General features: G+C 44.6%; 1 protein-coding gene and 1 non-coding gene across 2 annotated transcripts in view; one reads left to right on the forward strand and one right to left on the reverse strand.

The window, feature by feature from the left end:
- Positions 1 to 87: 87 nt before the first annotated feature.
- Positions 88 to 17,912, reverse strand: part of LOC144502291 (uncharacterized) — a 50,999-nt gene continuing 33,174 nt past the window's right edge. The window contains exons 5-7 of the mRNA XM_078226104.1: positions 17,674 to 17,807; positions 7,203 to 7,448; positions 88 to 2,187 (exon numbers count right to left, since the gene is read on the reverse strand). Coding sequence (XP_078082230.1) covers positions 1,591 to 2,187; positions 7,203 to 7,448; positions 17,674 to 17,807 — 977 coding nt within the window. The 3' untranslated portion in view covers positions 88 to 1,590. The remainder of the gene's footprint in view (positions 2,188 to 7,202; positions 7,449 to 17,673; positions 17,808 to 17,912) is intronic.
- On the forward strand, positions 4,318 to 4,513 carry LOC144503258 (U2 spliceosomal RNA). The gene has a single exon (XR_013499471.1). It is a non-coding gene; the product is annotated as a U2 spliceosomal RNA (small nuclear RNA).

Consider the following 17,912-nt stretch of genomic DNA (forward strand, 5'->3'; position numbering starts at 1 on the left):
AGTGTAGGCTTGTCTGTAAGAGAAATTTGCACACAATCTAGTATCCATCACCAAACGCACGTGTCAAATGAAAATAGGACACTGCAGGTAGGCCAGCATGTTTATTCTCATTCACATTTTCTTAAACTATAAGCTTACTTTGAAATAGTATATGATTAAAAAAAACTAGTTTGACAGTTAGCTCAATAACTTGGGAAGTGCCTTTAGTTTAGAGCACAGCTTTTCATTAGATCACTAGGATTAGAGTTCAGTCCTCGGTGGCATGTGTGAATTTTCACCATTTTGCCCAACGTGGGAGAAAACTGAAGACGATATCAGATATGAGCTGTGTTAATGTACTCTCAGAGAAGGCGATTACAAAATTCTTGTTTCCAATCTGATCATTTCACATCTTTGACATTAATTTTTTGAGACAGCTTAACACCCTTTGTGCATGCGAATTATAAAAAAATACAAGCGATAAAAGTAAACTTTGAATATAAATTGCCACGCAAGGAACCTAAATCATTAAAGATAATTTGAATCTTCTCTCAACTTTCAATGCAGTTCGCACCGATTTGTGTTGCTCAGGGAGCTGCAAAGGATGGAAGTGACAGAGGACCAGTCAGCACTGGAAGAGAGAAATGATAATGTACAGAACAGTTTGCAGATATGCTGCAGCTTGAATCAATCTTCCTTTCACCAACTAACTGCTCATTGCCATTTTCTATTGGATGCCACCTGCTTCATGAACCTTAAAATGCTTTCAGATGTTCTGAAGAGGAGTCATATTGGACTCAAACCTCTCACTGTTTCTCTCTCCACACATGCTGCCAGACCTGCTGTGTTTCCATTTTCAGATCTGCAGCATCCACAGTATTTTGCTTTCGTCTTAAGACACTCCACTGTTATTTTTAAAAGAAAATCAATGAAAATTGGAGGAGTTGTCCAGAAATTTACTGCAACTCAGCGGGACGGGACAGAGCAGGCAGGAGTTTCAGTTTCATGAACCAATATTTGCCACAGACACATTTATTTGTACTATGTTCACCAGCTGAATGTGTGACAGAATTTAAGCTGTCTTCACTTATCTACAAAAATACTCTAGGAGCTGATCAGAGGAGCTGCACAGAAGGTTGTCATGTAATCGAGGTGTACAGTTCATATTTAACTCAAGCCAAATATAAATCCATAACCCTGACCTGTTCACTGCTTCTGAATGGAAAGTTAAAGTAGTCAAACAAAGCTCTTGTCATTCTGCCACGAGATACATAATCTTTAGGATCTGCCATGTTTCAGTTCTGACAAGCTTAAAGGAATCAATGGAAAGTTGTCTCAAGGGGCAAACAACCAGCTGTCAATGAAAGACTGACAAATCTCCCCATTGTCCCAGCAAAATAAATCACTTTGCCACTGATGCCAAGTAATTTCTTTAACTCCTTCTGCGTGTTTTCCAGCTGGTGTAGGCCGCTGCTTGTGTGAGATAGTTTTGGAGCTGGTGTATTACGGACCTGCTAGTTGTCTCTATCAGAGAGATACAGCTTTGCCTTCTTAGAGTATCAGTTGAGTCTCTTGATATGTGAGGTTTGACCCTTCATCCATTGGATAGAATCAGAGGTCAGAATTACTCTCAGGCTGTGGACGGTTGAATTCCTGTTCTGACGCTCGGCTAACTTTGTCCAGCTTTATTTCCTCAAAGTGACCAAGATCAGCGGACAGGCCGGCAGAATCCAGAGCTTGCACCAGAGGCTGTCGATCTTCACTCACTTCCGAGATGACGAAAACGGGTTTTGTCAGGGTTATTCGATCGGCTCCATTGGCGAGGTGCCTGCTTTTGGTGGCATCAGCCTGCAAGCTCTTGATGATGTTGTTTGGCACAGAGCCATCTGCTGAGCACCGAGGCCCTTGGCCACATGGGACATATTCTGGGTCTGGTTGCTGCCTGGCACGGTTGTGCCAGTTGGTGCTCGAGTTGTGCAGACGGGTACTTGGCCGGAAACCAAAGCAGGGACTTCCAAACCAGGCTCTCCTCAGGTTGGTGCCTGCGAGGACCTTGCGGTGACTCTGTGCAGATTGAGTGAGCGGATATGAAGCAGCACTTCCTGAAGAATCGGAATATAATTGCTCCAACTCTGTTTCCAACCGCATATCAGACACAACTTTCCGCTTGTTGTCAGTGTCAAGGTCACTGGGTGAATTGCTGGAGCCCTGTGTAAAATGTAAAACATAGAATCACTACAACGCAGAAGGAGGCCATTTGGCCCATCGAGTCTGCACCGACCACAATCCTACCCAAGGCCCTATCCCCACAACCCCAAACATTTACCCCGCTAATCCCTCTCTACACAGCCCGAGATACTAAGGCACAATTTAGCATGGCCAATCCACCTAACCTGCACATCTTTGGATTGTGGGAGGAAACCAGAGCACCCAGAGGAAACCCACGCAGACACGGGGAGAACATGCAAACTCCACAGAGAATGTCCCAAGCCGAGATTCGAACACGGGTCCCTGGCGCTGTGAGGCAGCAGTGCTAACCACTGTGCCATCGTGCTGCCCCTGAACATGAACTGAAGGAAGCAGAGTAGTGAAGGAAACAATGAGATTTCTATTCACCATGTTGAACCTGTTATTGCACAAAGACTGCTGGATCTTAGATTAAAGCTACAACTCAGTGTGCAGCACACCTGCCTCTGAGTCAGAAGATTGAGAGTTCACTCTCACTCCAGAGATCCAGACTGACCTTCCAGTGTAACGTTTGAGGGAATGCTGCACTGTCAGCTGTTGCCTTTAAGAGCAGTTCCTGTCTATCCTCACAGCAAAGAGCAGGGGCGGATTTCTCCCTCGTGTCCTGGCCAATGTTTATCTCTCAAACAACATCACTGAACACAGGATTTGGTACTTATTCAATTGCTGTTTATGGGAGCTTGCTGTGAGCTTATTGGCCATCATGTTTCCTGTATTATAACAAAAACTAAACTTCTCATTGGCTGCAAAATGTTTTGGGACATCTGGTTGCCATGGTTACAGCACAGCAGGCGGCCATTCAGCTTGTCAAGAGCAATTTAGCAGGTCCCATTTTCACCTTTCCCCACAGCACTGCAATTCTCTCTCTCTTCAGATACTTATCCAATTCCCTTTTGAAAGCCATGATTGAATCTGCCTTCACCACTCTCAGGCTGTGCCTCCAGACCCGAACCATTCTTTGTGTAAAAACATTTTCCCCTCACGTCACCATTGGGTCTCTTGTCAATCAACTTGAATCAGTGTCCACTGGTTCTCCATCCTTCTGCCAATGGAAACAGATATTCCCTATCCACCCTGTCCATGCCCTCATGAATTGGACATTTCTATCAAATTTCCTCTCCACCATCTCTCGTTTCTCTAATCTATCTGCATCTCTGAAACCATCCTCTAAAGTCTTCACATTCTTCCAGAAGTGTGTGGTGCCCAGAATTGGGCAAAGTATTTCAGTCGAGACCAAACCAGTATTGTTTGATCCTTGCTTTTCCTTGCTTTTGTACTCCATGCCTTCTTCTTAATAAAACCTAAGATCATATATGCCATTTACAAAAATGGATGTGTGACTGGAGAGCTAACAAACATTAAACTTTTCTGTGATTCGATGTGGAGTTGCCATTGGACTGGGGTAGGCACAGTAAGTAGTCTCACAACACCAGGTTGAAGTCCAACAGGTTTATTTATTTATTTTTTTAATACTTTTCCAATTCAATCAAATCAAATCCAATTCAGAGTCTCAACAAGTTGAGACATTTCAGATCCAGGCTGACAAGACAGGGTGAGCGACCAAACCACCCTGTCCTGGGCCTGATCTACATGAGCCAAGCTGATTGGAGAAGGGGGAGGTTCCTCCTCCAAGACTTGAGCTCATTTGCATCTTAGCCAAAAGGCCGAGATGCCGCTTTTAAAAATTGCTTCATATGAAACATATGAAGCCTCAGCGTAACCTAATGACCTCGACCAAGTGCGGCCGACAATGGGGTGCCGTCCATACACTTGATCTTAGCCAAAAGGCCGAGAAGCGATAGTTGGTAACACAAGCTTTCGGAGCACTGCCCCTTCATCAGGTGAGTGCAGGATTTGTTTCACAAGCAGGGCATATATAGACACAAACTCAATTACAAGATAACGGTTGGAATGCGAGTCTTAACAGGTAATCAAGTCTTTACAGGTACAGACAATGTGAGTGGAGAGAGGGTTAAGCACAGGTTAAAGAGATGTGAATTGTCTCCAGCCAGGACAGTTAGTGAGATTTTGCAAGCCCAGGCAAGCTCGTGCTACCAAATAAACCTTTAACCAGATATTGAGAGACTACTCACCGCTTCTCGGCCTTTTGGCTAAGATCAAGTGTAGTATGGTCGGCAGCCCATGGTCGGCCGCACTTGGTTGAGGTCATTAGGTTACACTGAAGCTTCATATGTTTCATATGAAGCAGTTTTTTAAAGCGGCATCTCGGCCTTTTGGCTGGGATGCGGGTGGGCTCGGGTCTTGGAGGAGGAGCCTCCCCCTTCTCCAATCAGCTTGGCTCATGTAGATCAGGCCCAGGACAGGGTGGTTTGGTCGCTTGCCCTGTCTTGTCAGCCTGGATCTGAAATGTCTCAACTTGTTGAGACTCTGAATTGGATTTGATTTGATTGAATTGGAAAAGTATATTAAAAAAATGTTGTGAGACTACTTACTGTTTCTGTGATTTAACTGCTCACTCTGCCACCAAATCAAATTCTATTTTGTCTGTTTATGAAGAAACTACTGAAGGCAGATTATCTGTCAACCTCTGACTGACTATTTTAATAGATCTGAAGGGACGAGGGAATTGATTTTACTTCCCGTCTCAATTCCCTGAATGCGACTTTACTGTGGGGTGCACCAGGCCTCAGACAGGAAGTTCACCCATGTACCATACAGCTACCAAGGCCCTTTATCCAACAAGCCTCAATTTTCAGGCTGGCAGGTGCATGATGACTAAGGGTGGGAAAGAGAAAAAGTTCTCACCCTCAATCTAGGGTGGGAAGGGAGAGGCCTCAAACGAAAGGCCCTCAGACACGGGGTGACCTCCCCTCAGAGACCAGGGGAAGACTGACCTCCCCCACTGGCTTACCTCCCAGCAATATATTGACCCCTCACGCCTCCCCCCCCCACCCATCCCCCCCTCACGCCCCCCCCACCCCCCACCCAGCCCCCTCTCCCTTCTCACACCACCCCCTTTTCTCACCCCCTCCCTTCTCATCCCTGCCCCCTTCTCAACACCCTCCTCTCCCCCTCCCCCCCCCCAATCCCCTACCCTCCTCCACCCCCCAATCCCCTACCCTCCTCCCCCCCAATCCCCTACCCTCCTATTCCCAGGACCTTTGGTACTTACCAGCACTGCGGTTTCTGGGACTTAGTCTCAGGGATAACTCTTCCAGCCACTGCAGCAGTGTGCCTGGATGTGCTGGAGGGCTGTCGGCCAATCAGACTGACTGACAGCTCTCCAAGACATGACTTCCTTCCAAATGGGGATGGAAATCCCACCTGGTGCCAATCACCACCCATTAGAGGATGGACAGGCCTGTGGGAGCCTGTCAGATTGGCTGGCGATGTGTTCCCTGCAGACTCTCCAGATAATGGGCACCGTGCACTCACCATCCTGAAAATTCAGGCCAAGAAAACTACAGTAATATGAGAAAAAAACTTTTTTTTAAAAAACACTACAAGTGGTTTGAGTCTGGAATGAACTCTTGTGTGTGGTGGAGGCAGATTCAACTGAGATTTCAAGAGTGAATTTGTTCATTTTCCAATAATCTATCTGCAGGAATACGGGTTATTCGAAGAGCCGGTGCAGACACAATGGGCCGAATGGCCGCCTCCTGCGCTGTAACAGTTCGAGATTCTGGAATTATATTCCATTTTTTTAAAAATAGTATTTGCATAAACTTTATTCAATGTATTGCTTTTATACCTCAACCAAGGTTTGCAGCCCGGATTTGTGTTCAACAAACTTTACTCTTTGAAATGTTACCATTTTTAAAAAATACACCTGAACATCCCACAATCATTCACCACATTCTTCTCTTTGTGCTCCTAGGAAAAGTAAAGTTTGTGATGCAGTGCAATTTAGTCCAGATTGTGGCAGGGCAGGGTTTAGTTGTAGAGATTGTGGTTGGTTGTTGAGGCACTATGGAGGTGAACTCACTCGCTAACTCTGGTAATGCAGTCACACCTTAAAACATTTTTTGTTACAAGTCTATGGTGTTACATATTCCTCCCCTCCTGACAACGCACAATCACAATCAGAGGACAGAGCTTTAGGATAAGGGCATGGCAGTTTTAGAACAGAGAATCTGTGGAATTCACTACCCCAGAGTGCGGTGGATGCCGGGACAGTGAGTGAATTTGAGGAGGAGATGGACAGATTTTTAATTAGTAATGAGTTGAAGGATTATGGGGAATGGGTAAGAAAATGGAATTGAGGCCGAAAGCAGATCAGCCATGATCATACTAAATATGGCAGAGAAGGCTCGAGGGGCTGAATTGCCTACTCCTGCTTCTAGTTCTTATATTCTTTATCAATATGAAGACATATTGATAAATTGCTTCCTCACCAGTGGTATTGCTCAATTGAACTAACAAGGGGGAATAATGGGGAGGGTGAATAACAGGGAGGGAAAGTAGCAATAAGTTTATTTCTTAGTGTCACAAGTAGGCGTACATTAACACTTCAATGAAGTTACTATGAAAATTCCCAGTAACAGTGTGGAGTATGGGTGGCACAGTGGTTAGCACTGCTGCCTCACAGCGCCAGGGACCTGGTTCGATTCCTGGCCTTCGGTCATTCTCTGTGCGGAGTCTGCACGTCCTCCCTGTTTCTGTGAGTTTCCTCCGGTTTCCTCCCACAGTCCAAAGATGTGCGGGTTAGGTTGATTGGCCATGCTAAGTTGCCCTTCAGTGTCAGGGGGACTCGCTAGGGTAAATACGTGTGGTTAAGGGGATAGGGCCTGGGTGGGATTATGGTCGGTGCAGGCTTGATGGGCCGAATGGCTTCCTTCTGCACTGTAGGGATTCTATGAAAACTACCAGAAATGATCACTGACCCTTCACTTTGTATATGGGACTATGATTACTCCAACTCAATAAGTATATCATATTACATTTACATATTTTAGCAAGTTTTGTTACCTGGTGGATTTCATGACTGAAATAGGTCTGATCTTAGATATACTCACGAAATTCTCCAGCAGTTTTGTGAATGGACCGTTATTAGTCCAGTCACGCCACTCTCTTGGCAATTGTGGCAATGGCCCCAGAACATCGTGGAAGTTCCGAGCACTCCAGGCTCGCCGCCGGCTTGGGGAGTTTCCTCTGCCACCCGCTGTTCTCACTGACGGCAGCCTCTCTCCTTCAGAAGGCGGGAGATTTGGCACGAGCCAATCGCAGGCGGCAGGTGGAGTGGTCGGGCTTCTCTTAGCGACCTGTGGATGAGGGATCAGTGAGAGAACAAGCAAACATCCCCAATGTGCAGAGGGAGCCAGAGTAAGTCAGTGCTGTCTTGTCCATCTGCCTTTATTGCTGAACCTAGTGTCTATAACAACATCCAGCAAAAAGTCCCAGAGGTGCTTTTGCAGGACTGTAATCAGATAAGATTGGACACCAAGCCACGTCAAGAGCTTCTTGTCTAGCTTTTGCATTCAGCTGTGATGTGAGGGAGATCTTTAACTATCCGGAGGTGCAATAGTTTGACATGTAAATTGCAACTCTCATGTCGAATTGCAGTAATATCATCAAGCTGTCATAGCAGCCAATCACATTAAATTAACTCTCACAGACAGCCAGCTAAGAAATGAAAGCGCATAAAATAAAGAAATAATTTTTAAAGATTGGGACATATCCATGGAGTTAAGGTAGAAGTGAAATATCATCAGCAAACATTACATTTTTAAAATTTAAAAATCTAATAATTAATCTGGCAAACATTTAACAATATTCCACAAATATAGGATTTTTTCAGGGTCAGATAGGCTGTTTAGCAGTAGTAGTGACGTGTTAAATATCTAGCCACACCTCACAGAGCAAGCCTTGATATTCTATGGGGTTTCTAATAGTGATTTTGATTTGATTTATTATTGTCACATTTATTAACATACAATGAAAAGTATTGTTTCTTGCGCGCTACATAGACAAAGCATACCAAAGAACAATGCAGCACAGGAACAGGCCCTTGGGCCCTCCAAGCCCGTGCCGCTCCCTGGTCCAAACTAGACCATTCTTTTGTATCCCTCCATTCCCACTCTGTTCATGTGGCTATCTAGATAAGTCTTAAACGTTCCCAGTGTGTCCGCCTCCACCACCTTGCCCGGCAGCGCATTCCAGGCCCCCACGACCCTCTGTGTAAAACACGTCCTTCTGATATCCGTGTTAAACCTCCCCCCCCCGTCACCTTGAACCTATGACCCCTCGTGAACGTCACCACCGACCTGGGAAAAAGCTTCCCACCGTTCACCCTATCTATGCCTTTCATAATTTTATACACCTTTATTAGGTCACCCCTCATCCTCCGTCTTTCCAGTGAGAACAACCCCAGTTTACCCAATCTCTCCTAATAACTAAGCCCTTCCATACCAGGCAACATCCTGGTAAACCTCCTCTGCACTCTCTCTAAAGCCTCCACGTCCTTTTGATAGTGTGGCGACCAGAACTGGGCGCAGTATTCCAAATGCGGCCGAACCAACGTTCTATACAACCGCAACATCAGACCCCAACTTTTATACTCTATGCCCCGTCCTATAAAGGCAAGCACGCCATATGCCTTATTCACTACCTTCTCCACCTGTGACGTCACCTTCAAGGATCCGTGGACTTGCACGCCCAGGTCCCTCTGCGTATCTACACCCTTTATGGTTCTGCCATTTATCGTATAGCTCCCCCCTACGTTAGTTTTACCAAAATGCATCACTTCGCATTTATCTGGATTGAACTCCATCTGCCATTTCTTTGCCCAAATTTCCAGCCTATCTATATCCTTCTGTAGCCTCTGACAATGTTCCTCACTATCTGCAAGTCCAGCCATTACCGTTCATAGAGAAAGAAAGGAGATAGTGCAGAATGTAATGTTACAGTCATAGCTAAGGTGCAGAGAAAGATCAACTCAATGCAAGGCAAGTCCATTCAATAGTCTGACAGCAACAGGGAAGAAGCTGTTCCTGAGTCGGTTGGTACGTGACCTCAGACTTTTGTATCTTTTTCCCAACAGAAGAAGGTGGAAAAGAGAATGACCAGGGTGCGTGGGGTCCTTAATTATGCTGGCTACTTTGCCGAGGCAGCGGGAAGTGTAAACAGCGTCAATGGATGGGAGGCTGGTTTGTGTGATGGATTGGGCTACATTCACAACCTTTTGTAGTTTCTTGCGGTCTTGGACAGAGCAGGAGCCATACCAAGCTGTGACACAACCAGAAGGAATGCTTTCTATGGTGCATCTGTAAAAGTTGGAGAGAGTCGTAGCTGACATGCCAAATTTCCTTAGTCTTCTGAGAAAGTAGAGACATTGGTGGGCTTTCTTAACTATAGTGTCAACATGGGGGGACCAGGACAGGTTGGTGGTGATCTGGACACCTAAAAACTTGAAACTCGCGACCCTTTGATGGGAGCAGGAAAGGGGAAGTTCTTGCCCATCGATGGATTCTGCTGATTGCTGGTCCTGTTGGAAAGCCGCAGCACCGATGGCAATGGAGCAATGAATGACAGACACAGTGTCAGGATATCTGCAGTAATCTACACTTACCTTGTCGTCAGATTCCGAGGAGCAACGGTGGCAAACACTGACAGATCTTATTAACAATCTCTCAAAGTCTGAGCCTTTAGGACTGGTAACTGGAAACTTTGTCAAAGTGGTAAATTTGAGAGAGCTTCTTAAAATAGGACAGAAGTGGAAAGGTTTCTGGAGCGAATTCCAGAGTTTAAGGTCTCAGCAGTTGAAGACACAGCCATCGTGGAGGCTTTGGAGGAACACAGAAAAGGTTTACCAGGATGTTGCCTGGTATTAGCTATGAGGAGAGATTGAATAAACTGGGATTGTTCTTCCTAGAAAGACGGAGGCTGAGGGGCGACCTGATAGAAGTTTATAAAATTATGAGGGGCAGTTGGAAGCTTTTGACAATTACAAGGGGGCACAAGTTCAAGATAAGGGGGTAAAGGTTCAGTAGAGATGTGCGGAGGAAGTTTTTTTTTAAACACAGAGGTGATGGGGGCCTGGAATGCACTACCAAATGAGATGGTTGAGGCAGATACGTTAGCAATATTTAAGACTTATCTGGATAGACACATGAACAGATGGAGAATAGAGGGATACAGGCAGTTGGTCTCGGTCGGACAACGTGATTGGTGCAGACCTGGTGGGCCAAAGAGTGTGTTCCTGTGCTGTTCTTTGTTCAATGGTGGAAATTATTCAAGATCAGGGATATGCGAGTTACAGGAATTGGAGGAGTTCAGAGATCTCGGGAGGGTTGGAAGTCGTTATGGAGATAGAGAGTCGTGAAGCTGTGGATGGATTTGAAAACCACAGGTGGCATGAGAAAAAACTATTTTGTTTTTCTTTATAAAACACAGCAAGTGTTAACGATTTGGAACACACTGCCTAAAAGAATGGTGGAGGCAGATTCAATCACAGCTTTTAAAGGAGAAATTGGATAAGTGCCACAAAAGAGTTTTAAAATTTAGAAAAGGAACAGGTTAAATTACTCTTAGAGGAACAGGCAAGTTTTGTTACCTGGTGGATTTCAGGAAGCCTCCTCTGCAATCATTCTCTATTTTTTTTAAAAACACTACCTATGTCTTTTTTTTTAAAAAAGGATCTCCATAGTGGTTTCCGAAAGATACTGAAGCTGTTAAAATTATCCAGCCAGCATCTTGCAGGTTTGTAACCTCATGGTGCAATCTCAGCAGAGGCTGACACACCAGCACCATCCCATCACCGGGAATTCCCCGGCACTCATAGGATTGCAGGCTGGTGAATGCAGCTGCCCTTACAGTGGTATCTCCTGGAGTCCGAGGCTGAGAGTTCATGTCCCAGACTCTTTTTTAATATTTTTTTATACTTTTCCAATTCAATCAAATCAAGTCCAATTCAGAGTCTCAACAAGTTGAGACATTTCCGATCTAAGCTGACAAGACAGGGCATGCAATCCTCTACCCTGTCTTGGGCCTGATCTACATGAGCCAAGCTGATTGGAGTAGGCAGATGTCTCTGCCTCCAAGGCTTGATCTCATCTGCATCCTAGCCAAAAGGCCGAGATGCCGCTTTTAAAATTGCTTCATATGAAAATGAAGCTTAAATGCAACCCAATGACCACGACCAAGTGCAGCATCACCAGACCACACTTGATCTTAGCCAAAAGGCCTCTTCAGCACGAAATCCAGGTTGCCACTGCAATGCAGTACTAAGGGTGTGCTGCACTGCCAGAGGTATTGGCTTTTGAAAGAGACATTTCACTGTGCCTTTCAGGTAACCGTAAAAGATCCCAGGGCTACCACTGGAAGAAGAAGTGGTGAGTTCTCTCCGTGTCCTGGCTAATATTTACCATGCAACCAACAGAATTTAAAAATGGCTTATCCAGTCGATAACATGTGGGACCTTGCTGGGTGCTAATTGGCTGCCGTGTTTTCTACATTACAACAATGACTAGAATTTAAACAAACTTCACTGGTTGTACAGTGCTTTAAGGATGTCCTTAAGTCGTGAAAGGCACCATAGAAATTAAGATTGTCTTTTCATTGAGGGCTGGCACATATGGACCTTTAATCTTTGCCGGTATAAGTTACAATGGAATTTCAGTTTAAAATGGTTTGAAAAGGGAGACTAGACTGTTTATTTTAGAGCACAGGACCCCTTAAAATTTACAAAATCAGACACTATCCGCTGCTTTAAGCGACTAATTCTCCTGTTTAGGTTAGGAGGCCCGCGTCATTCTTTCCTATTAGTCCGATTTCCTTCTGATAGAAATGAACTTCAGAAGAGGCTCGAGATGTTGTTGAGATTTCCTATTTCTCTCTGTCCTGCTCTCAATTAGGCCACTCTGACATTCTAGTAACTCGCTCAGAGAGGAGAGATCACTGAAAGGAATTTCCCATCTGGGAAGATCTTGCTGGTTCCCAGGAGGAACTGATTGAACCAGGAAGGACACTCAGGAATATTTGGCAACTTTGAAAATGAAAGTGAGAAACTGAAAAAAAGAAAGAGAAGTAAGGATATTATTAAACTAGAAAGAGTGCAGAAAAGATTTACTCGGAAGCTACCGGGACTTGATGGTTTGAGTTAAGAGGAGAGGCTGGATAGACTGGGACTTTTTTCCTCTGAGCGTAGGAGGCTTAAAGTAAAGTTTATTAGTCACAAGTAAGGCTTATATTAACGCTGCAATGAAGTTACTGTGAAATTCCCCAAGTTGCCTCAGTCCAGCGCCTGTTGGGTCAATGCATCTAACCAGCACATCTTTCAGAATGTGGGAGGAAACCGGAGCACCCGGAGGAAACCCACGCAGACACGGGGAGAATGTGCAAACTCCACACAGACAGTGACCCAAGCCGGGAATCGAACCCGGGTCCCTGGCGCTGTGAGGCAGCAGTGCTAACCGTGCAGGTGATTTTATAGAGGTCTATAAAATAATGAGGGGCATAGATATTTTCCCAAAAGTAGAGTCGTCTAAAACTGGAGAGCATAGGTTTAAGGTGAGAGGGGGAGATACAAAAGGGTCCAAAGGGGCAATTTTTTCACACAGAGGGTGGTGAGTGTCTGGCACGGGCTGCCAGAGGTAGTAGTAGAGACGGGTACAATTTTGTCTTTTAAAAAGCATTTAGACAGTTACATGGGTAAGATGGATATAGAGGGATATGGGCCAAATGCGGGCAATTGGGACTAGCTTAGTGGTAAAAACTGGGCGGCAAGGACAAGTTGGGCCGAAGGGCCTGTTTCCATGACAATAACTTGAGAAACTTGTACCATGTAGTGAATAATAAGGTGCAGATAACACGGACCCTTGTTTCATAGACCATAAACACGCTGGAATAAGAAGTGATTAAACACTGTATTTTTCACATAACACATTTTAAATGTAAACAGAAAACCTTGAACTTAGGGCTGGGATTTTGTGGCAGTCCATGGACCAAAAAGTAAGGGGCAACCCAAACTCAGCTAATTCTGGGAGCCCCAACTGGAGTTTATATTCTTCCAGAAATTAACTGCCTGGTGTCAGGACTCCATTTAAAGGGCGAAATCCTTCCGAGGAGCATTGGACACAGGAACAAGCATTTGACTGGAGTGTGGCATCAAGGAGCCCTAATAAAACTGCAGTCAATGAGAATCGGGGAAAACCCTCCACTATTGAGTCATACTGAGCACAAAGGAAGATGGTTGTGGTTGTTGGTCAGTCATCTCAGTTTCCGGGACATCACTGCTGGAGTTCTTCAGGATAGTGTCCTGGACCCAACCATCTTCAGCTGCTTCATCAATAACCTTCCTCCCATCAGAAGGCCAGAAGTGGGGGTGTTCATTGATTACACAATGTACAGAATTACTCGCGACTCCTCAGATATTGAGTACATATCCAAATGCAACAAGAACTGGACAACATTCAAACTTGGGCGGATAAGTGGCAAAATAACATTCACATCATGCAAGTGCCAGGCATTGACTATCTCCAGTAACAGAAAATCCAACCATCTTCCTGACATTCAATAACATTACCTGCACTGAAGCCCCCCCACTATCAACATCCAGGGAGTTATCATTGACCAGAAACTGAACTAGCCATATAAATACTGCGACTACAAGAGTAGGCCAGAGGCTGGGTCACCTCCTGACTCCCCACCATCTGCAAGGCACAAGTCAGGAGTGTGATGGAATACTCTCCACTTGCCTGGATGGGTGCAGCTCCAACACTCAAGAAGCTCGACAAAGCAGCCCAATTGTTTGGCACCCCACCCATCACCTTCAACATTCACTCCATCTATCACCGACGTACAGTGGCAGCTGTGTACACCATCTACAGGAGACACTGCAGGAACTCACCAAGGCTCCTTCAACAGCATCTTCCAAACCCACAACTACTACCTAGAATGACAAGGGCAGCAGATACCTGGGAACACCACCACCACCTGCAAGTTCCCCTCCAAGCGACTCACCATCCTGACTTGGAACTAATTGTCATTCATTCACCGTCACCAAATCAAAATCCTGGAACTCCCTCCCTAACTGTGCTGTGGGTGCACCTACACCACATGGACTGCAGCAGTTCAAGGCAGTGGGTCACCATCATCTTCTCCAGGGCAATTAGGGATGCGCAATGAAAATGCTGGCCTAGCCGGTGATGCCCACATCCCGTTAAAGAATACAGCCCTTTGAGCCTGACCTGCCATTTAATAAGATCACGGCTGATTGGAACAGAACGTGGCCTCAGCTCCACCTTTGCCGTCCGCCCCTCAAAATGCTCGAATATCAAACATTTATCAAACTCAACCTTGAATAAATTCAATGATTCAGCCTCCACTGTTTTCTGGAGCTGAGAATTCCACAGACCAACAACCCTCAGGGAATATTTTTCCTCCTCAGTCTTAAAAGGGAGACCTTGCATTTTTAAACTGTGTCCCTTAGTTCTAGTCTCTTCCACAAGAGGAAGGATCCTGTTATCCATTCTATTAAGTCCCCTCAAGATCTTATATTTTCAATAAGATTGTCTCTCATTCCTTTAAACTCCAATGGAAATAAGCCCAAAGTGTTCAACATTTAGATAAGCTCCTCATCCCAGGAATGAGTTGAGTGAACCTTCTCCAAACTGCATCAAATGCAGTTATATCCTTTTTCAAATAAGGAGACCAAAACTGCACACAATACTCCAGATATGGTCTCACTAAAGCCCTGTACAGCTACAGTAGAACTTCCCAACTTTTATATTCCATTCCCCTTGCAATAAACACCAACTTTTCATTTGCTGTACCTGCATACTAACTTTGATGATTCATGTACTAGGGCACTCAGATCCCTCTGTCCTGCCGGGTTCTGCAGTCCTTTTCCAATTAAATAGTATACGGTTTATCTGTTCTTCCTGCCAAAGTGGACAAGTTTACATTTTCTCCCAAATATATGCCATTTGCAAAATATTTGCCCACTCACTTAACCTATCTATAACCATTTTTTAGACCCTTTCTCCTCTTGACAACTTACTATCCTAGCTATCTAGGTGTCATTGGCAAATTTAGCTATCATACATTCGCTCCCTTTATCTAAGTCATCGATCTAAATTGTAAATAGTTGCAACCCGAGCACTGATCTTTGTGGCATTCCACTACTTCTAGCTTGCCAACCTGAATAAGACCCATTTATCCCTACTCTCTGCTTTCTGTGAGAGCTAACAAACCCTTTATCCATGCTAATATGTTACTCCCTGCACCGTGAGTTCTTATTCTGTGTTGTAACCTGTGCAGATGGTCAACTACCACCTTCTCAGGGGGCAACTAGGGAAGGCAATAAATGTCAGTGATGCCCACAATCCAAGTGAATTTAAAAAATGAATTGGGCTCATAAAAGTTAAAAAAAAAAGATAAATTATGAAACAAAACACATTAATCAAAATGAAGAAATAAGTATTATCTGGAAAACAGCACACTACATATTTTTACATTGAAAACCAGAGTCAGTTCTCTGGCTACAGAAAATAGAATCATAGAATCCTACAGTGCAGGATCCATCAAATCTGCACTGACCACAATCCCATCCAGGCCCTATACCCATAACCCCATGCATTTAACCTAGCTAGTCCCCCTGACACTAAGGGGCAATTTAGCATGGCCAATCCACCTAACCCGCACATCTTTGGAGTGTGGGAGGAAACCGGAGCACCCGGAGGAAACCCACACATACACGGGCACAATGTGCAAACTCCACGCAGACAGTTACCCAAGCCAGGAATTGAACCCCGGTCCCTGGTGCTGTGAGGCAGCAGTGTTAACCACTGTGCCACCGTGCCACCCCCTTTGATGTTTCATCTTCCCATTAATACAGATGGTGAAGTTGAAATTCAGTCACTTCCTTAATGTGCTTTACGTTGCTCCAATTCTAGCCTCTTAGTTATAATTATTCCACCACTGTTGACCGTGCTTCAAGCTGTCTGGGCCCCAAACGCTGGAATTTCCTCTCTAACCTCCTTTTAAGACAACCTCTGTGACCAAGCTTCCGATCATCTGCCTTAAAATCTCTTTATGCAGCTGGGGTCAGATTTGGTCCGATGGCCTTTGTTATGGGAAAAGCTCTACATAAATGCAGGCTGTTGTTGTTGTTGTAGTTGTAATGCAATATTTAGACAGGAGTTCCAACGTCCAAACACAAACTCACTGTTAATCTTTGTTTTCCTTCCAGAAAATGAGATAATCCTTGCAGCTTACTCGTCTAGACAATTATTACAAACCAAAACATTCACCAGCTGTTGTGCCAGCATCAGATCTTCCACTTTAATGTGAGTGGAGTTGGCATCGTTAAGGGGCAAAGAGCCACAGCTCCGACCTTGAACGTAACGAATGTTCTTATAAAAGTACAGAACATCTATCCATTTTACTTCATTTTAAAGGGAAACACATTTGTTTGTCTAGTTTGAGTATATTTTATAGATTAAAAAGATAATTTAAAACTCTAAAATTGAATCACAGTGGCAGCAAAGGGCTTTATGTTTACTTTCATTGGAAGAGGTGAAGGTTCAAAGTTCATGGTGCAACAAGCCATCGAGGTTCTTGATTAATAAAGGGATCAGGGGCTATGGGGAAAAGGCAGGAGAATGGGGATGAGAAAAATATCTGCCATGATTGAATGGTGGAGCAGACTCGATGGGCCGAGTGGCCTAATTCTGCTCCTATATGTTATGGTCTTATGGAGGTTGGCAAGATGAGGAAAGGATGACCTAATGGGCGAGTTGCTGAACGAGTAACCCTGAATCTTAGATTAATAATCCAGATATAAGAATTTGAATTAGGTTTTTTTTAAAAAACAAATTGAAAGCTGCTATGAGCAATTATGACTCCAATGTGGTCAAATTGTTGTCATCATTTAGGGAAGGAAACATGTCCTTACTCAGTCCTGGCCAACACGCAATTCCAGGCACAAACCAGCATAGTTGAGGTTTTTTACAAACTGCCCAAGCAAGTCATATCATACCTTTCAAGGCAACTAAGGAGGGGCAATGAATGTGTCAGTCTTACAGCTGATATCTCCATCCCGAGATTGAATTCAAATCATAGACGAGACATGAGAAATAGTGATTCAGATAGTACCACATTTGGATTTTAAAAGCCTTTAGACTTCAGGAGAAAAAGACAGCTGAGGGGGCTAAACTGTTCTAAAGTTAACATTCTGGTAAACAAAGAGCTGTCTGAGGAATTTCAATGTTGTGAGGACTGAATAATTGGCACATTTCCAGTTTAAGATATGGAACTTCACAAACAAGATACACTGCAGGAACACATCAAGGCTCCTTAGACAGCACCTTCCAAACACACAACTTCTACCATCTAGGAAGGACAAAGGACAGCAGAGACATGGGAACACCACCACCTGCAAGTTTCCCTTCAAGTTACTAACCAATCTAGCTTGTAACTATAATCGCTATTCCTTCACTGTCACTGTGGCAAAATTGTAGATTCCACCCTCCCCCAACCCCCCCATACCTTTGTCTTAAAGCTGGAAAAATGTAAATTGCCCAAGCTCAGACCAGTTGAAATCACAAAGATCTCGTCGCTCCCAGACTCAGTCACCGCTGACTCACTGGAGGCCATTTCCATTTCAGTGTAGAGTGAATTGCCTGCAGCAGACAGAATGGGAGTTATAGTGGATTCTAACACAGCTGAATCACTTCAATAACAGTGCAAATGTCAGATGCAGCTAGGTTCAGATGATTCTTTGGGAA

The sequence above is a fragment of the Mustelus asterias genome, chromosome 13, assembly GCF_964213995.1.
Source record: "Mustelus asterias chromosome 13, sMusAst1.hap1.1, whole genome shotgun sequence".
Classification (NCBI taxonomy): Eukaryota; Metazoa; Chordata; class Chondrichthyes; order Carcharhiniformes; family Triakidae; genus Mustelus; species Mustelus asterias.